Source organism: Archocentrus centrarchus, unplaced genomic scaffold, assembly GCF_007364275.1.
Source record: "Archocentrus centrarchus isolate MPI-CPG fArcCen1 unplaced genomic scaffold, fArcCen1 scaffold_58_ctg1, whole genome shotgun sequence".
Classification (NCBI taxonomy): Eukaryota; Metazoa; Chordata; class Actinopteri; order Cichliformes; family Cichlidae; genus Archocentrus; species Archocentrus centrarchus.
In genome coordinates, this window is record NW_022060279.1 from 1136789 (window position 1) to 1158446 (window position 21658).

Below are 21658 nucleotides of genomic sequence, written 5' to 3' on the forward strand. Positions count from 1 at the left end.
AATTTTTAATGATCAAGCAATGATTAACAATGAATTTTTGTTTCAGTGCTACCAACGCAGCATTCCTTTCTCCCCTTCTCTGAGGTGTTTCCTGATTAAGTATTAGGAAGAATCTTCTTGAACACTCACACCCTCTCTAAATGAATAGCCATGATTTCATAAAACGTCCTTCCTGGAGTGAACAGGGAATGAATTTAAGTGTGCAGCACCCTGAAAAAATGTCCAAAAATAAAAACTATAACAAAAGAATCATTTCAAATAAAGGGAAAACCTATAATTTTAACAATATTCTGTTCTACACAGCATGAAGGATTTTATTACAATGATCAATGTAAAAGTGTAGATAAATTATTTATATAACTACATATTTAAAAATTAAAAACATGTCATAAGATTTAGTTTATCATCTGAGAATTTGTACTACTTTCAAAACATGCGTGCATTTTTTTTAGGTGCTAATCCACATTAGGACAAGTTTTACCCCATTTCGAGTCTAGATGCACAGACCAGATTTTCCCACATTACCTTGATAGGTCTGACTGGATCTCGCTGCAGCTGCTGAGATTGATGCTGTTGTTGTTGATGCAGCTGAGGGTGAGGACAGGAAACATGTTGCTGCTGCTGATGCAGGTGATGCTGTTGATGCTGCTGGTGGGGTACTTGGTGGAGGTCTGCCTGCTGGTGGTGATGTTGCGGATGATGTTGGAGATGCTGCTGTTGGCTGTACTGTTGCTGTTGGTGCTGTTGCTGGTGATGATATGGCAGGTTCTGTGCTTTGTTCATATCTCGATGCATTTGCACCATTCCTTCCTCCCTTCTGCCTCGCCCTCGACCCCGCCCACGCCCCCTCCTATTTTCTCCAGCCACAGATCCCATCAGCCCCCTGCAGTAAGGAGGCTCTGGAAGAGGACGTATACGTGGGCGACCTCTTGGCCGAGGAGGTCCTTCGCGTTTTGGTTTAGTTGGTTTCCTGCCCCTTTTCTTAGGACCATCATGAGGGGGGACTTGTGGAGGGTGTTCAAGAGAAGAATAGCTGGAGGGGTGGCAGAAGTCCATATCACCTATCAGGGGGCTTAGCCCACTTATCCCAGAAGCCCCACCAGCTTTTCGACAACTAGACACCAAGTCAGGCAGTAGGTCAGGAAGCCTCCGACTGTTGAGGCGAATATCTGCTGGAACGTCAGCTTTATCTTCATCATCCCCGAATTCATATTCTTGCGCATAGTTTTTCTTTGTTTGATGTTGTGGTTCACGTCGCTGTTTGAGTAAGTGAAATGAGCTGGTCTTCAGCAGTTTTTTGGGTCGAGAGGAACAGAAAATAGGTGAGGTAAGACCAATGCTGTTGGAACTTCCACTCATTCCCACAGTTCCCATCATTTTGTTGACTGAGCCATCCCCTTGAACTGCTGTATTCAATCCCATAGAGGAGGTTTGGGATTGGATGAGGCCAAGTTGGTCAGTATTTACAGTGGAAGGAAGCTCGTGGGTCTTCAGAGAGTCAAGGTCTAAACGCAGATTGCCATTTCCTGTTCCTGGAAGGCTCTGGCAGTACTGTCCATATCCTTGATTGTTGTGATGACCAACCATATTATAGCTCTCTGCAGCACCTCCTTTTAAAGCCTCCATACCCTCTTGTATTGGTCCATGACCCTGGCTGAGGCTTTCTTGAGCACTGTGCCCTGCCCCAGAATCTCCAGCACAGCTTGATTTGTATTCAGATGAGCAAAACATATCCTCCATTTCAGGAAAGAAAGAGCGGTCTTCATCATGTAATAGAGAGTCTGGAAAGCAGATTGATGTCAAAGGTGCAAACCGCTGCTGTTGAGCTTGATTCTGTCCTACTTTATCTGCCTGGCTCTCTGCCTCAAATTGATGCCGTTTGAGCTGCTCTAACTGTGAGTGTGAGAGTTGCGTTTCGGGATCTCCAATCTGGGATTGCTGTTGTTCTTGAGGAGTTGCTATATTTGCTGCCATCTGCTGGGAATGTGGATGAGTTAACTGAGCATTAACAGACAGCGGATGGTGAGTGTGCTGAGTATGTTGCAGAGCATGGGGGTTTGGGTGGGTCTGGGGCTGGTTGATATGGCGTAGCTGTGAAGGAGTAGATAAGTCCAAATCTGGTTCAGCAAGGAAGTTGTGGAGATCTGAGGCTGTTTGTTGGTGATGATGGTGGGGTTTAAGTCTGTGCTGTTGTCTATGCCTGTCTCCTCTACCTCCTTCCCCTCCTGTCATTCCAGCTCCAGTTCTGTCTAGACCTCTTCCGCTGTCTCTGCCATTAGTCTGAGAAAGTGATTGATCTAGCATGTGTAGTGGAGATACTGAACTCTGACTGGCTTGTGTCTGATCTCTCGGATGGGTTCCAAGGTTGTAGTGGGTATCTAGACTCTGGGTCTGAAGCTGAAGTTGCAGTTGTGAGGACTGGTTCCGTGGGTGGGATTCCACCCCAGCAGACCCTGCTCCTCTAACTGAACCCATCATAGCTTGCTGACTCAAAGGATGCTGCTGTTGCTGCTGCTGTTGCTGCGGGGGGGCTTGCTGGGAATCCAGCTTGTTGTGTGTAGTATGAGAAAGGACAGACTGTAACATGTGAGTTTGCTTGGGAGGATCTGGTGGTGTGTCCATCAAAGAGATGGAGACTTGGCTTTGTCGAGCTTGCTGTACATCTGGTGCATTGCACAAATAGGCATTGTCATTTGCATCTGAAGGTTTCTTAAGCTCCACAAGAGAGTGGCTATGTGAGAGGGAACTGGGATGACTGTGCTGAGAATGTTGTGAGTGACGGGAGATTTGGGAGTGCTGACTATGTTGCTGAGAGTGTGTGGGCACATGTGAGGTGTGATGTGGAAGCTGGGACTGTGGATGCTGTGTGTAGGGATCCCCCCTTCCATAATGGACCACAGAACCCATGGACTCATGTTGTTGTTGATGCGAGTGGGTAGCATGGGAATGAGAAAGAGCATCAGATATCCCTCGTACCCCTGAAGCATTGGACTTGGTCAAGTCTGACTTGTTCTGCTGTTTCTTCTGTGATATTTCTAATGGTGTGTTTAAGTCACTTACTGTGTCACTAATTGCCATTCCAACACCAGAATTGCTGGTAGTGGTGTTATTGCTACGAATTACACTCTGAAGGTGGTAGCGCTCTTCTGATATCTTGTCAATATCATATGTTACTCCCTTGCCTTCCCCGTGCCTAGCTTGGGAGATCTGTTGGCATAGTTGCTGAGGATGTGGGTGATGTTGGGAAGAATGGGAAGTTGAGCTTTGTGAATGTAGTAAGTGGTGGATGAGGAAATCTTCATCATCTTCTTCATCTTGGGATCGCTCAGCTCCAAGTATGCTTGTGGCCTCTGTTTTAGGCTTTGGCGGTGTTGAGTGGTACGACTGGCTCTGAGATTGACGGTTATCAGGAAAACCTTGTGGTGACGACATGAAAGCAGGAGACAGGACGGAGGACAAGAACTTTGTCGCCCCTGAGCTTACAGGGGACTGTACAGGTCGAGCTGTTACAGGAGAGTGCAATCCTGGACGACTGATACTAGAATTGGCAGAGGGTGATGTACTAGACTCAGTTAGGTGATATGAGCTGCTGCCTCTATTACAAGCAGCCCCATTCCCTGATCCTGCAGATCCAACTACACTGCGAAGCCCAGGTCCACTCCCAGCTGATCCACTCCCATACCCTATGGATGGACTATCTGCTCTTCTAAGAGATGTTGAGCCAAAACTTGAGTTCTCAAAGACTATCTCTGCAGAGAAGGAGCGTCCTCCAGAGCCTATACCCATGAAGGCTTTACCCCCACTGCCCCCTGTTCCAGCACTCAAGTCCTGGGGATGGGGTGAGGTGAAGCCCCCATAATGCAGGGCCATGTGTGTTGATGAAGGCAGGTTGGGAGAATAGGACTGAGGATGTTGCTGGGGAGGGGTCTGGTCTGGTAGGCCTGTGCTAGGTTTGGTCACAGATTGAGAGCCATAGGTGGACAGACATTGACTGGTTGCTGGCTGTTGAACAAGGGATAATGACACCACTGGTAGAGTAGGTGGTACTAGTGCTGACTGAGGTGGGGGTTGCTGAAGAGAGGGAGCAGACAAGGAGTTGGTATTGGTCTTTGGATTAGAAGAGGATGAAGAGGAGTTGGAGGAGGTTGATGGTGGAGTATGTGGGGTACAGGAAGAAGACGATGCTAATGATGAAGATGAGTAGCCACTTGTGGAGCAGGAACTCTTGACACCTTTACTGGTAGACGAAGAGGAAGCTGAGGCTCTAGAGGACGATGATGTATAGGCTGTTTGGATGACAGGTTGATATGTCTGGGATTCCATCTGTGGTGAGGTCTTGGGGTCAGAAGATGGGCTCTGTTCTCCCAAAGGACTGCAGGACACACCAGCATGCTCATGATGGCTGACTATCTGCTGGTAGCCAGATGACCCACTACAGTTGGCATACTGCTGTAGGGTTGTGGAGTGAGCTGAAGATGAGCGTTGATAATGCTTAATCACACTATCTTGGCGGGAAACTGCTCTCTCTAGAAGCGGCTGAGACTCAGAAGGAGCTGCAGGAGGCAGGGCTGGTGTGGATGAGAACATGGAGGCATTATATAGCTGAGAGGATGGGTTATGAAGCTGAGAGGACAACAGGTTAAATTGGGGAGGGGGTAGGTGGCAACCAGAGGAAGTGGGAGGGGCTTGGGTCTGCAGAGCTGGGCTTTCTTGAGAGCCCTGGAAAGCAGTGCTCTGGGAAGACAGCAAGCGATCAAAGCCCAGGCTGGACTGAGAGGGTGCTTTAATGTGTAGCAAGGGATCATGTGGGGATATCAAACCATTAGAAGTTGGGCTAAATGCAGGTGCATCCTGCAGGGATAATGAAGGAGTGAATGATCGTCCAGAAAAAGTGCTAGGATGCTGGTATGCAGAAAGGGCTGAGGAGGAGGGAAAGGAGCTTGAACCTGGAAGTGCCCCTGAAATAAAGAGGTCCGTTGGGGCCGGTGTGTGCATTGCTACAGGACACAATATTACATAGAAAGTGTTGGTCAGTTCAAGTCACTACTCAGTTTTGAAAAATAGGCAAATATTCATTTTGAGACTACAAAATTTTTACTTTTTGCTAATAAAATCAATGCAAATACTTTTAGAACTGAAATCTGACTTCATTTTTTTAACATCATATATTTTATTTTAAGAACTAGGACTGACAATTTTTTTATTTTAATTGCATTCCAGACACTCACCAGTCTGCCAAGAAGGTGTGCGAAACTGAGAGAGGAGGGAGGAAGCAGAGGGTGTGGGCTGTGGAGCCCGGGACTCCAGAGCTGAAATCAGATTCATGACAGAGGGGTCGGGACCTGAGGGGCTGGCATGATGGAGACTGGAGTCAAACAGCCCTGACAGACCTGGCAACAAAATACAAACCTCAGTTTATTTATATCTCATAGAGCATACAAAGAGTTTGGTAAATCTTAAGACTTTCATTTCTATTTTTGTTTTTTTTTTTGTGGCACATACAGTCAGTGGCAAATACAATGGAGCTCATAAATAAAACTGAGAAACATTACACAGATATGGTTATAAATTTGCATTCCCATACATATCCTGCTTTTCTTCACCTTTTAGAAAATAATACTGCCTCTGTGCCGGGACAAAGATTTATTTAGTGAGGCTACAAAATATCATAATTGTTTACACTTTTCCTTTTCACCTTTGTTCCTCAGCGCTGTATTCCAATGTAAAAAAAAAAAGTATGATTTATTTCTCTTTTGCCCTACAATGTGTACATTTATTAATTTTTATTACACCCTCATTTCTTATAGTCTTATTTTTGCTCCACTCTACCAGCAGAGTATCATATTAGTGCCTTATTAGTACCATAAACCATACACTATAGATAGAACCAAAATGACAAGTTCAGTGTGGTCTATGTAGTCAAAAGATATTTTACTGTTATCAAAACTCTAATGTACTGAAAAAAGACAAATTAATATTTACATAAACACTGCATTTATTGTGGTTTGTATTTTTACTTGTACTTACATGGACCCAAAGTCCACAGAGTCACTATATATAAAATTTAAACTTCAGGCAAACAGTTATGATCAAATATTATCTTTCAGCTCTGACAGCAAACCTTGTTCAAATGAAGCTCATCACTCCCCTCTCCAGAGTGCTCCAAGTTTACACATTTATATCACTTCTCTTTTTGTGTGGGTTACTCCTATTTACATTCCTGCGCATATTTATTGTAATTTTACATTTTGTTTTCTTTTTACTAAACATGGCAACTGTAGAAATATTTCACTCTAATGTAGCATTTAAAGGCTACAGATTACTACAGATGTACAACCAAATCCTTACCTAGTGTACGTCCACCCCAGCCTCCACCCTGTCTTGAGCTTCCTGGATGGTGGTTGGCTGCATAGCCTTGAAGTGGGTGTGGAGTGCCATAAGCTTGCCGGTGAAGTAGTTCTGAGTCTGGGTGGGATGACCTGCTCCCGTACATCAGGCTGAGGAGCACATGGTTATTAAGTTTGACTTTTGTAAACACCATTATTTACAACAATAGTCTGCTATCTTGACAAGTCAGCGCACAGCGCTTTTCTACTTTGAGCACTCAGAGCACTTTATACACTCATTCACAAACATTAAGTGCTTTCTATCTAACATTCACACACACTCACACACCAACGATCGCAGGAGAGCAGCTTGGGGTTCAGTATCTTGCTCAAGGATACTTTGGCATGCAGACTGGAGCAGCCAGGGATTGAACCACCAACCTTCCGATGACTGCCTTTACCTCCTGAGCTACACGCCTAGTATTGTTGGAAGTAATAGTATTCTCATTGTCTAACTGACTGTGTGTCAGATTAAAGATTATTAGGGCCTTTTCTACTGTTTGTGGCATTTGGTCACGTTTCCAGAAAAATCTGAAGCATGTTGCTGGCTAGTAAAATCTGACTGATGCCATTACAGATGATGTTACCAATATTTACATATACAGTACCAGTCAAAAGTTTGGACACACACGGATTTGCGCCCAAACTTTTGACTGGTACTGTATATCCAATAAATTCTTAATAGCAGCTCGATAATGTAGTGGCAACATTGCTGTCTTTGAAAAAAACAGGTCAGGGATTCAAATCCTAGTTAGGAATCCAGTATGTGTCCCAAGGCAACCCAGTATTATGTAGATCTGCCTCAGAGCATGAACAAGAGATGTATGGCTAAGGCCATGCTCGCCTGGATACGGCTTAGCAAGGTGCACATCTAATGTTGGAAAACCAGGACATACTGATGAGATTACAGCACCGCAACTACAACTACAGGAATACCTGCTGAGGGTGGAGACAGTAGCCACACAACCAAGGCCACGATTGCCCCAGCTCACTGGCAAAGTTTTGTCAGAAGAGATGCTTGCAAACAGCTCCCCTCACCATCCCCACTACCAGCATCACAGAAACCAGCACGCTTGCATATGACACTTCCACAGGAATCCTAGAAACACCTGCATAATTCAATTCAATTCAATTTTATTTATATAGCACCTAATCATAACAGTCACCTCAAGATGCTTTATATTGTAGGTAAAGACCCTACAATAATACAGAGAAAACCCAACAATCAAAACGACCCCCTATGAGCAGCACTTGGTGACAGGGATTAATGTATTAATTTGGTGATTTAGAAACTATAAAATGTTGTTCTACTTTATTCTGATGTTAAGTCTCTGTTACACTGCTGGAATTGCAGCTACTGAACTTTGCACAAAAAGGTAGGAACTTTACGTTTGGTCGATTATTTCTTTGTTGTAATGATGCTTATTAGCAATAAATATTATTCTGCTAGAAAGCCTGTTTATTTCCCTTTAAATGGTGCCACATATTTAAGGAAAATGCATTTGCAGTTTGAGCAACAAAGTTGAGTATGTTGTGTTGTTTATTTGATTGGATGATTGAAGTCTGAAGAAACACAACAAACAGAGGCCTCAGCAGCATGTGGAAGAACCATACACATCCACAACAGCCTGGCAACTCCTCCCCATGCTGGTCACACACTGCTGTGGGATGGTAACTGGATTAGTTCTTAAATAGATGCTGAGCACTCAAAGAGCTTTATACAACATGCCTCATTCATACAAGCACTTCCTTCTACAGCTATCTGTCTCACACACATTCACACTCCAAAGTTGCATCAGAGAGCAACTTGGGGTTCAGTATCTTGCCCAAGGATACTTTGGCATGCAGACTGGAGTCTGCCAAGAATCAAACCATCAACCATCTGATTAGTAGATGACCTGCTCTACCTCCTGAGCCACACCCACACATACACCCGTAGCAGCCCATTCTTCAGCCAGCAATCATCCAATCAAATGAACAACACCAAACAAGAGTCAACAGCAGAATCAGCTGTTTGGCATTGGCAGAGAAACTTTGGCAAGTTTTTCATGGGTGCAAAACACAGACTCAACTCTGCTGCTGCCATTTAAACAGGCAGCAGCAGTTTAGAGCACAGGGCATACACCAGGAATACGTGTTCAATCAGTCAAATTCATTTCACTTTGGCCTGCGAAAAACTAAAGTGATTTCCACACCTCCTTTATTAGGCTACAGGACAGTGACTTTAATGTTTAAATGTATCCAGTTTAAAGTTTCACAGCTTTAATGTGCAGCCGTCACTTTAGAAATACACCGCAGCACTGAGAGTGCATTCAAATAACTTGAATTAAAATGATTATTTTAGTGCTCTGTGCACAAAGTCCCAAGATAAACGATTTTCTGCAGCATTAATCACGTGTCCTTTTTGCAACAGTGTTGCATTTTGCTGCTTTTTATGTCCTTGAGAGATTTTTGATCACCATTTTATCGTCATCATCTCATAATGTCTCTGAGTGGAGTAGGTGGCCCTCATAAGGGTAATTTTGTGTGGAAGAAGATCCATGATCCCTGAACCGACCCTTTTAGATTAGTAAGATGCTGCCAACACCAAACCCTTTCGTGTGAATGTGAAACCCTGCTTCATGTAACCGCTTATCCCAGTTAGCAACGTTAGGGTAAGTAAATCCAGATAACAGAAGGATACCCCGGGTATATCCAGTACTACAAACCAGCTTATCCAGCTATCTTCAGGGTTAACACTGAGCCTTCAATACTGAACAGTGTATCACTTCTTACCGAGCTATGTTGCCATAGTAACTTGTGCTGTGAGCCTACCCTGCTGTTCCAGATTAAACCATCAGCAAGGATGAAATCACCACCTGCTGATCAGTCAGTTCTCCAGATAAAAACCATCAGTGGAAACTCTGTGTGAATACTAAGAAGGTCTGAAGTTCTTTAATAACATCTATTGTCTTTGTGTTTCCACGATGAGCATCAGTATTACACATAAATTCCTTATTCCCTGATTGATCTAATTGATTAATTGACACCCACAGTATTTGTGTGGACTTTATATTAAATTTGCACGTAGACTTAGCCTATGATTGAATTTTGTTTTTATATTTATTCTTTACTCTCAGACCATTAAAACCACCAGGGCTGCAGAAGAAAGAATAAAAACTTTAACTGTTTTTTAAAAGTTAATTTAATAGAATACTTCATTATAATTCATCAGCTTCTCCCACGTCTTAATGATATTAAATGGTATTAAAAGTCTGTTAACGTACAGTCTGCATTTTTGCCAGCTTTCTTTCCAGGACAGCTTTTTTTTCCAGTCTTACTGACCAAAGTGCTTGGACACACATTTTTAATGCTAATCTATTGGACAGTGTTTATCCTCTCACACACACTCACACTGCTTTCAGCCTGTGTTATGTATTCATAATTTTCACATAGTAAAGTTTTAAACTATAGTTTTATCTACCTTTGTAAAATCAGCCGCTCTGCTGCCAGTATACTTATCCATAACTGTGAATGCACAGGGGAAATGTTGGGTTAGCTTAAGCTGATAACCAGCTTTGTGTTACCACTTATCCTGACTGCTGATAATCCAAATAACGGGAACTCGTAGTACAGGCTTCAGGTTATCTACTCAGGTACCATGATGATTTAGCCAGGTGAAAGGAACAGCCACTTTCGTGACACAGAAAACTCTGACTTTAACCATCGCTAGCCACCGATCTCACTTCATAATACACCCCTCTGTGAGAAAGAGGCACCACACACCACCAATGCCAAGGTTAGACCTCAGAGCAGACTACCACAGCCTCCCAGAGCAAATTGAGACGCAACTAGAAAAAAAGCTCCAACTTGTGTTTGTGGGCTGATAATGTGACCCAAATGTAAACAAATGACTCCACCAAACATCACTGCAGTGCTGACTGACTTCGCTCCATATCACAGTGGATTGAAATTACTGTTACAGATGTGGACAAAACTGTTGGTACCCTTCTGTTAAAGAAAGAAAACCCACTGAAAGGTCACTGAACTGACTTGAAACTGAAAAAAGTCATAAAAATAAATAAAACATTTACTGAAAATTAACTAATGAAAATCAGACATTGCTTTTGAATTGTGGTTCAACAGAACTATTAATAAAAAAACAAACAAACAATGAAACTGGCCTGGAAAAAAATGATGGTAACCCAGGAAAAGACTGAAAATAAGTTGACCATAGAGACGTGTTAAACTAAGGAGTGTCCTGTAATTAGCTTCACAGGTGCTGTTTGGTATCATGGTGTCTACCAGACTGAGCATGGACCACAGATAGCTGAGCAGAGAGCTGTCTCAGGAGATGACAAAGACAATTATTGACAAGCATGTTAAAGGTAAAGACTATAAGACCATCTCCAAGCAGCTTCATGTTCCTGTGAGTACAGCTGATTTTAAGGTCCACAGGTCTGTAGCCAACCTTCCTGGACGTGGCTGCAAGAGGAAAATTGATGACAAGAGATGGATAATATGAATGGTAACCAAAGAGCCCAGAACAACTTCCAAGGAGATTAGAGGTGAACTTCAAGGTGAAGCTACACCAGTATCAGATCACACATCCATCACTGTTTGAGCCAAAATGCACATAATGGAAGAAAACCGAGGAGGACACCACTGCTGAGAGTAAATCATAAAAAATCAAGACTCAAAATTGCCAGAATCCACATTGATAAGCCACAAAGCTTCTGTAAGAATGTCCTTTGGACAGATGAGATGAATCTGGAGTTTTTTGGCAAATCACATCAGCTCTATGTTCACAGATGCAAAAATTAAGCATACAAAGAAAATAACACTGTACCTACTGTGAAACATGGAGGCTCAGCTATGTTCTGGGGCTGCTTTACTCCATCTGGCACAGGGTGTCTTGAATCTATGCCGGTACAATGAAATCTGAAGACTATGAAGGCGTTCTGGAGCAAGATGTGCTTCCCAGTGTCAGAAAGCTTTGTCTCAGGCACAGGTCACGGGTCCTCCAGCAGGATAACGACCCAAAACACACAGCTAAAAATATCCAGGAATGGCTAAGAACAAATGATTGGACTTTTCTGAAGTGGCTTTCTTTGAGCTCAGATCTAAATCCTACTGAACATCCATGGAAGAAGCTGAAACATGCAGCCTGGAGAAGCACCCTTCAAACCTCAGACAGCTGGAGCAGTTTGCTTGTGGGAGTGGGCCAAAATACCTGTGGAGAGGTGCAGAAGGCTCACTGAGAGTTACAGAAATCACTTGATTACAGTGATTGCCTCAGAAGGTTGCTCAAAAAGTAAGGACATAGTTTGTTTTTTAAAATAATTCTGTTGAACCATAATGCTGCTCCTGCTAGCACATATCCAACAAATCATTGGTCAGTATTTTTTTATATTGTCACAAATATCATAAATTGTCTTAAAATATGGCTATATCACCCACCCCTAGTGGAGATATGGGCATTGTTTTTATTTTTATAGCACAAAAGGACACGAGTGCAATGGTAAAATGCAAACTGCATCCAGTACAGAAACAAGTGCATTATAATTCTAATACAATACTGGTTCTTTGCTGGTGTCTGCACAGACAGCATGCTAACACAACGCTAGTGAAGAAACCAGAATGATGTTAAAGGTGAGTATGCCAATCCCAGCCCAGCAGCAATAGCCTTTATTACTTCTAGGCTGGACTATTGTAATTCATTATTATCAGGCTGTCCTAAAAGCTCCCTGAAAAGCCTTCAGCTGATCCAAAATGCTGCAGCTAGAGTACTGACAGGGACTAGAAAGAGAGAGCAGATTTCTCCCATATTGGCTTCTCTTCATTGGCTCCCTGTTAAATCTAGAATAGAATTTAAAATCCTTCTCCTCACCTACAAGGTCTTGAATAATCAGGCCCCATCTTATCTCAAAGACCTCATAGTACCATATCACCCCAACAGAGCACTTCTCTCTCAGACTGCTGGCTTACTTGTGGTTCCTAGGATACTTAAGGGTAGAATGGGAGGCAGAGCCTTCAGCTTTCAGGCCCCTCTTCTGTGGAACCAGCTCCCAGCTTGGATTCAGGAGACAGACACCCTCTCTATTTTTAAGATTAGGCTTAAAACTTTCCTTTATGATAAAGCTTATAGTTAGGGCTGGATCAGGTGACCCTGAACCCTCCCTTAGTTATGCTGCTATAGGCCTAGGCTGCTGGGGGGGTTCCCATGATGCACTGAGTGTTTCTTTTTCATTCACTTTTTTTCACTCTGTTTATACGTCACTCTGCGTTTAATCATTAATTATTATTAATCTCTGTCTCTCTCCCCCCTCAGCAGATGACCCCCCCCCCTCCCTGAGCCTGGTTCTGATGGAGGTTTCTTCCTCTTAAAGGGAGTTTTTCCTTCCCACTGTCACCAAGTGCTGCTCATAGGGGGTCGTTTTGACTGTTGGGTTTTCTCTGTAATTGTTGTAGTGCAGGGATCCTCAAATCCAGGCCTCGAGGCCTGGATTTGAGGATCCCTGTTGTAGGGTCTTCATCTTAAAATATAAAGTGCCTTGAGATGCTGGCTTGTTGTGATTTGGCACTATATAAATAAAATTTAATTAAATCTACCTTGTAGTTTAAACTGTACAATGAATCTTAAAAAGTAATTCAGACGTAAAATAGTTTTATGTCATTTATTATGGCACAATATTTCATTACAACACATGTTGAGCTTGTAGTGTTTCTGTTCTCTGCTGATACCGGTCAGCGGGCGCCACGATTACTTCTGTGAGTCCAAGATGTAATGATGGTACCCAGTCGTGATCACACGGTCGCATGTCATAAGCTGGTTTGCCTAAAACAAAAGTATAAAGATGTTGTTTGCATTAGCTACGTTTCAGCAGCCCTGCAGCCTGCAACCATGTAACAGTTAGATGTGTGCCTGAAGTGTAACAATAGCATCCAGTCAAGATTACACTGTGGCATTTAAAAAAATACAAAAGTATGAAGATTTTGTTGGATTCTAGCTATGCTGTCATGTAGCTACAGCCAAGATAAGTGCCACATTTGTGTGCAATGTTGCAACAACCCTATGACATATCACTACAATTATTAAATGTATTATAGCTTACCAGTATGTCAATGCTGTGATCACACAAACATATTTTCCAAAATGCTGTTGAAGGTGATGTTTTTTCTTCTTCCAACTGCTACCCAAACCATGCACTGTTGGCTCTGCAACCTCAGCTCCTTTTTGCTGCTTCCCGATCTAGAAAGCACAAAAATCTTACTTCATTCTGTCGTGCTTCCATTCCAGTCATTTTACAACACAGGATCTCACCATTCTGATGAGTTTCTAATATTCACAATTTAACTTTCAAACCCAAAAGCAGCATCTATCTCACACTAGAACTATCATGAATAGTTGTCCCATAATGCACTGTGTTGGTGACATCACCATTCCAAGTTCTCTATATTGTTAACTGGTAATTACCAATAAATACCAAACCCTGCAAACCATGTTCCATTTTGTGCTCTGTTAAGAGAAAAATGGATGCCTGTAATGTTACTGTTCATCATCACCAGTGTGGTGAAGACTGAAGAATCAAATTGTTCCAAAGAGGACAAAGGATACAAATTCATCCACAATTACCAGGTAAATAAAGTCCACAATTACTATGCTGGCTAGCTTTAGCTTGATTACCATGCATGCCAGGTAAACTGTTAGATTCTAACAATAAAAGTTACAATTTATAATTAGAGTGTCAGAATGATTGAATAACAGATGAATACCTACAATAGCTATAAATTTTAATAGCACCATCTCCAGCAGTGATTAGTTCGAAATGGCCCATTAAGCTTCTGGTCTTTCCAAAGCGCTGACCTCAACCCTACTGAAAATCTGTGGACTATGTTTAAAAACAGGGTCAACCAATTTAAATTTACTCTGCCATTTCTGCCAAGAAGAATGGTCAAACATTCAGCCAGAATTATGCCAGAAGCTTGCTGGAAGGAGCTGACTGTCTAAATTTGGGCCTGTCCCACATGGCCCACCCATGTTGTACCACTGTCCACCCATAAATTCCAGTGACCTCATCCTGCACCACATAGCTCCAGAATTCCCAGCCTTTCCTTTCATTATCCCTCTGTGTACATATTGTCCGTGTCTAGTTCTGCTTCTTGTCGCGTCGTCGTCGATGATCCCCCTGTCGTGTGTGTCTTCCCGTCTGCATTTTCCCTAGTTTTAGTTCTGGCACCCGTCCAGCCCCAGTGTAGTTATGTTTATTATTTTCTTGTCCCATTCCCTCAATAAAACTGCGTTAAGTTTCAGTTCTGTCTAATAATTCTTGCATTCGGGGTCTAACCTCACCTGCCACACAGCACACGTGACAAGACTGAAGTTTCTCAGTGGCTGCTGATAGTTTTGCATCCTCATCTACCACTCTGTCCTGTGGTGTGCCCCAAGGCTCTGTTTTGGGACCTAGATTGTTTACTCTGTATTTATGACCTCTCAGAGACATTTTGGGCACATTTAAAGAGGTCTCCAATCATTGTTATGCTGATGAAATTCAGCTGTATATTTCCTTTTCTCCACAGAATGTTAAAAACTATCTATTCTTCAGAACTGTGCTGAAGCTATAAAGAACTGGATGGCTGCTAACTACCTTCCACTTCACACTGGGAAAACTGAAGTTCTTGTTTGTGCCCCTGATAGCTTTGTTCCCACTGTGATTAACAATCTTGGATTTTTATCATCAGTGGTTGAGTCAAATGTCTGAAACTTAGATGTTACATTTGACCAAGCTCTTAGCTTTGAAAAACATGTTAATAGCCTTGTGTGATCCTGCTTTTTCCATTTACAAAATATTGCCCGCCTCAGTCAAATGTGTCCAAATCTGAATTGGAAATTATTATTCATGCTTTTGTCTCCTCTTGATTGGACTACTGTAATTCGCTGTTCATCAGTGTCAGTAAATCATCTTTGGCTCGCCTGCAGTTGGTCCAAAATGCTGCTGCGAGGCTGCTTAATGGATCCCCTAACTGGTCTCATGTGACACCTATGTTGTCCTCTCTGCAGTGGCTCCCCATAAAGTTCAGGTTCCAGTGTAAGGTCTTGGTGATCACTTTCAGAGCTCTGCATGGTCAAATGCATATATAACACAGAGACCGCTGAGGTCTTCTGACCAAAACCAGTTGGTGGTTCCTCGCTCTGGACTAAAACCTAAGGGAGACTGTGCATTTGAGGTTTGAGCTCCTAAACTGTGGAATGCACTACCATCACACCTGAGATCTGAATCTTTTAAAGAGCAGCTCAAGACTCATCTACACAGGCTTGTTTTTAACTAGAGGTTAGTGTGTGTTTACTGTGTATCACTGTTTTCTTTTGATTGTTGTGAAGCACTTTGTGATTTTTATCTAGAAAGGTGCTATATAAATACATTTTACTTACTTACTTACTTACTTACATATATGTCTTTTCAGGGTAACCAGTCATCAACAGCCATCAAGTTGTGTAGCACAGATTGGATATTATTGCTGAGGTCTACCATTCAGTAAAATTTTTCCCTTTTAAAAGCAAGTTTTTCAAAGTAGATAGCATCACAAAAGAGCCCAAACCCTCAAGAATAGCTCATTTCCTTTGGCATGTAATCGTTCATGCAGGAGGCTTTGCAAAAATTTCCTGGTAACTTTGATCCAACTGTGTAAAATACACTTTCTGGCAATTATAAGCAACTTCTCCAGAAGTCTGTCATGTGAAGCAGGTAGGTGCAACTCTCTGGAGGAGCGGTCTATGAGGAAAACCCCAGGATCCTCTTAATTTTTTTTATTTTAAATATTCCACTAAATTCCTTGGAGAGAAAGGTCCAGAACCTGGAAATTAATTTTCACTCCAATTTTAAAAATACTGCTCAGCCATACATACAGTGCCTGGAAACAGTATTTGCCCTTTCCTGATTTCTTAGTTTTTTGCATATTTGTCTCACTTAAATGTTTGAGATCATCAAATAAAATTTAATATTAGACAAAGATAACCCAAGTAAATACAAAACGCAGTGCTGTGTGCACAAACATAGTTCAATTCAATGCTATTCAATTTTATTTATATAGCGCCAAATCCTACAAACTGTCACCTCAAGGCGCTTTGTATTGTAGGTAAAGACCCTACAATAATACAGAGAAAACCCAACAGTCCAAACGACCCCTTATGAGCAGCACTTGGTGACAGTGGGAAGGAAAAACTCCCTTTAACAGGAAGAAACCTCCATCAGAACCAGGCTCAGGGAGGGGCAGTCATCTGCTGAGGGGGGAGAGAGACAGAGATTAATAATAACTAATAATTAAATACAGAGTGGGGTATAATCAGATAAAAAAGAGGTGATGAAGAAGAAACAGTGCATCACGGGAACCCCCCCAGCAGACTAGGCCTATAGCAGCATAACTAAGGGAGGGTTCAGGGTCAACTGATCCAGCCCTAACTATAAGCTTGATCAAAAAGGAAAGTTTTAAGCCTAATCTTAAAAATAGAGAGGGTGTCTGTCTCCTGAATCCAAGCTGGGAGCTGGTTCCACAGAAGAGGCGCCTGAAAGCTGAAGGCTCTGCCTCCCATTCTACTCTACAGAAACATGTATAACATAAAACGTACTGGTCCCAGCACAGAATCCTGTGGAATTCATGACCACCTGTGTGAGGAAAACTCCTCATTTTTTGCACAAATTGAAATCTCTCAGATAACATTTAAACCAGCACAGTGTATTTCCTCTAATACCGAGCATTAAATATAAGTATCTCAGTCTCCATAGTAAAATGCTGTGATCAGTGGTATTGAATGATGCACTGAGGTCTAGCAGAACAAGCATGAGATGAATCCACAGTCATATGAAGATCATCCAAAACCTTCAATAGTGCCGTTTCTCTGCTATGAAGTTATTTAACTATTTAATATACTCTGTTAGGTAAAGAAAGTTGTTGAAATGAATTCCCACCATGAAAGTTTCTGGTATTCTGTCCATCTGGGTGTAACATTTTCAGCAGGAGAAACGTCTTCATTCTCAGCTGACTGTGGGTTTCCATAATATTATAAACCGTACGGGTGCATAATGACCGAAACTAGCACCATTGATTAAGAATGGGCCTCGAGCTCAGTTTCATGATATGCAAACTGTCATCACCACTGGTCAGTGGCCATGAGTACAGTTCACAGAGAGTTGGGAAATGGCTGCAATCACAGCATTGTAAGATAAATGGTGTACTCTAAGGCTCACTCCTTGGTTCAGAGATTTTGTTCCCTTTTCACGTAAATGGCCTCCTTGACTTCCTGTTCAAACAGCATTCCTTCGTGTCCAGGATGTGCACGTCCCTATCATTGAGAGAGTGGCCACTGGCCACTGTGTAAATATGCTGTGGATTCTATTTACACCAATTATGAATCAGCAGTAACTCTTCTGTGTTGTGCCATCAGCTTAGCCAGAGGTTGTTTGGTTTCCTCAATGTATAATTAACAGCAAGCCTCTGGGCACCTAACTGTCCACACACCAGTTCACCAACAGGTGGACCAGATCTGGACCCAGACTTATTACTAGATTGATGGACTATTTCTGTTTTAATCTGCTAACTTTTCTCATGTTTACAGTAATGATATTTTAATCTACGCAGCCTTTTCCTTTGTCTTTATGGACATACACAGGAAACACACAGATAAGTCGCATGTATTGTAGCTCATCCCACATGATATTACTCTGTGTGTGCCAGGGGACCCAAACCCTGGGGTGGACCAATTTTGGGGGGCCACAGAGACATTGTGTTTTGAAAAAGCTATTAGAAATAGCAACATTGGGGATGTAAATGGTAAATGGACTCTAGCTGAGCACTCAAAGGGCTTTATACAACACGTAGAGAAAAGAGCACTTGTGGATGAAAGTTTTAGCAAAGCCCCCGACATTCAATATCAGCATCGAGGAGAGGAAGGCTCGTGTCGCTCAGTGAGGACAACAACATCATCGTCTTCCAGCAGACAGTGGTAGGTGCACGGTTTTGCTAAACCAGACAGACTGAGAAAATATTGTCACTGCTTAGTGACGCAATACTTATGAGATAAAAATACTTAGATTGTCTGAAGCAGTTAGAACAAGACAATGCTTTTGACCAGACCTCATACCACAGATTAGACCCAGGGGAAGCTGCACCAAGTCTGTATGTTTTAGCTAAGATACATAAACAGGCTGTACCTTTAAGACCCACTGTCAGTATGATCAACTCTGTTACTTACAGTATCTCCAAGTTTCTGCCTTCAGTCCTCAGTCTGTTGGTAGGCAGCTCCAAACACCACATTCATGGTATGGATTTTGTGGAGAAGGTGAGACACGTCATTATGGAGGCAGATGACACAGTGGTTTCATATGATGTCACATCTCTCTTCACTTGTCTTCTAGTTACTGAAGCAGTGGAGCTAGTTCATAAGAGCTTACAGGATGACCCCACCCTGAGCGACAACACCACCCTCAGCACCAACCAAGCGTGTCTGCTCCTGAAACTGTCTTCAATTCGCATATTTCATATACAAGGGCCAGTGCTGCAGAAACATGGCTGTCCTGTGTTTCACCCATGACTTGTATATGGAGGAAGTGGAAAAGAGGGCTTTGTTATCCTGTCCTGGAATATCATGGATTCAGGTATGTGGATGACACCTTGGCAAAAATGAAATCTCAGGAAAATACCACAATTCATGGATCACAATAACCCAGTAGACAACCACATCAAGTTCACCAGGGGGGATGTGACGAAAGACAGGCTAGCATGCTAGGACTGTGAAATTGCCATTACTAATGGGGGACATTTGAAAGTCAATGTGTACCGTAAACCAACACATACGGATCAGTATTTAAGGTTTGACCGTCATCATCCACTGGAGCACACACTGGTGTGTCATCAGGATGCTATAACACAGAGCAAACACCATCCCCACAGACAAAGTGACCAGAGAAGCAGAAGAACACCATATAAAAAAGGCCCTGTGTAAATGTGGTTATTCCAGCCGGACATTTGTCAAAGTTGGGAATGCACCTAAAGAATGCACCAGGAAATCCAGGAGAGGAGAAGGACAAATGGTGCCGGAGCGAAAACCTTTGGTAATTCCTTATGTGTCAGGAGCATTGAAACGGCTGAGAGACACTTTTTCAAAACACCACGTCTCTGTGGCTTTGTCCAACTCCAAAACAGGCTATGCCAAAAACGAGTCCAGCCAAGGATCAGGTCCCTCAGTACAGAGTAATATAATGTATGTGGTTAAGTGCCATGAGGATTGCTGTGAATTATATATCGGGAATACCAAATGACTACTGGCTGAGCAGATGGTACAACACAGAAGAGCTCCATTGTCAGGCCAGGACTCCACTGTCTATTTACTCTATCAGTGATGAGGATGTGCACACGCTGGACCCGAAGGAATGCCGATGAACAGGGAGTCAAGGAAGGACCATCTCTGAACCAAGGAGGGGGCCTATTTTTCACCATCGTACAACACTGTGACTGCTCTCTGTGAATGGGACTCATGGGCACTGAGAAATGGTGATTTGCATATTAACAATCATGAAATTGAGCTCTTGGCCCATTGTTACTCAGTGGTGGTTGTTTCAGTCGTTATGCACCTGTACCGTCTGTAATGTTAGGAAAACCTGCTGAGACTGAATGACTGATGAAACGTCGCTCCCACTGAAAATGCTGCATCCAGATGAAGAGAATCAGCTTGCTGGGATTTCCTTACCTGGATGATTGAGTGTGCATCAAGACTTTATGGCTTTAGACACTTAATTTAAAATATTGTTTTAAAAAAGTCATCACAACTTTCCCTTTGTTTACTCGAAATTAACCTAGTTAATTCAGGCATAAATTTGATAATTTTGTAATAAATTTCAGGCCAGCCAGTGCACACTATACTCTAATGTGTTGTTAATGCTGTACCATGCTTCGCCAGTCCACTCTGCAAAGTGTACTATAGTACTGTGCAAAACTAATGAACCACCCATGGTTTCTTTACAAAAGTTTCTCCTAACTTTTAAGTGGTCTTGAGTTCTCCAGGCTTTCTGAAGGTCTTTCTTTGGACACCGGCTGCTTTTTCACTGTTTTCAGTCCAGTTCTTACACCTGACTATTTTCACAATCATGAGTTTTGTTGTTGTTGTTACTAGCAGCCTCTCACAAAAACACATCATTTGTTCCCATTCCTTAAATTGAATCTACAAAAATGTACCAAAGATGACATAAAACAGTGTTTCTGCACCAACAAGGTAATTCCCAAAGAGTTATTAGCCAAAAATGTGGCATCTCTCAGCAATGGGTGTAGTGTGTTCTTAAAAATTGAAGAAACTGGACAAGCGGAGCACAAAAGAAGTGGAAGGCCTAAAAAACAGTAACAAACACACACAGTCACACAAATTGTTTACTTTGTCTATATTGTGACAAAAATACCTTTTCAAATATTTTTATCAGAGGGTTAAAACTGCTGGGGTTCAAATTTTCATACTTTTGAAACTATTTCATTTCATGAGTAAGGATGGGTTTGGCAAATTTCATTAATTTGGCTGTAGCTCAGGAGGTAGTGCAGGTCACCTACTGACAGGAAGGTTGGGGGTTCAATTCCTGGCTACTCCAGGTTGCATCCCAATGCATCCTTGGGCAAGATACTGAACCCCAAGTTGCTCTCTGATGCAAGCATTGGAGTGTGAATATGTGTGAATGTTAGATAATGAAAGCACTTAGCTTACTTAATCATGGAAGTGCTTGTATGAATGGGGCAAATGCGTTGTATAAGCACTCTGAGTGCTCAGACAGAGTAGAAAAGCGCTCTCTAAGAACTAGTCTATTTACCATTTATTTAACTGAGTCAGTGCTCATGAAGTGTAGTGTGCAGTGTAGTATTCAGCCATGTGAAAAAAACGTTTTGCAGTGCAGTGTGCAGTTGTGAGAAACTAAGTACACCCTATGATTCAGTAGCTTTAGCAGAAATAACTTGAAGTAATCGTTTTCTCTGTGATTTTATTGGTTTCTCACATGCTTGTAGAGGAATTTTAGCCCACTCTTCTTTACAGCGTTGCTTGAGTTCATTGAGGTTTGCGGGCATTCATATACACACAGGTCTCTTAAGGTCCCACCACAGCAGCTCAATCGGGCTGAGATCTAGACTTTTATTTTACACCTTTATTCTTTTTTCCAGCCCTTCTGTTAGAGACTTCCTGGTGTGCTTAGCATCATTGTCCTGTTACACAGCCCAGTTTTGGCCATGCTATATTTGTCAGACAGAAGGCCTCACATTGG

The 21658-nt window shown here is 42.4% G+C and overlaps 1 protein-coding gene across 1 annotated transcript in view; it reads right to left on the reverse strand.

The window, feature by feature from the left end:
• The window catches only part of prr12b (proline rich 12b), a 50798-nt gene that overhangs the window by 23637 nt on the left and 5503 nt on the right, over nt 1-21658 (reverse strand). The window contains exons 2-4 of the mRNA XM_030725520.1: nt 6349-6497; nt 5229-5390; nt 526-4997 (exon numbers count right to left, since the gene is read on the reverse strand). Coding sequence (XP_030581380.1) covers nt 526-4997; nt 5229-5390; nt 6349-6497 — 4783 coding nt within the window. The remainder of the gene's footprint in view (nt 1-525; nt 4998-5228; nt 5391-6348; nt 6498-21658) is intronic.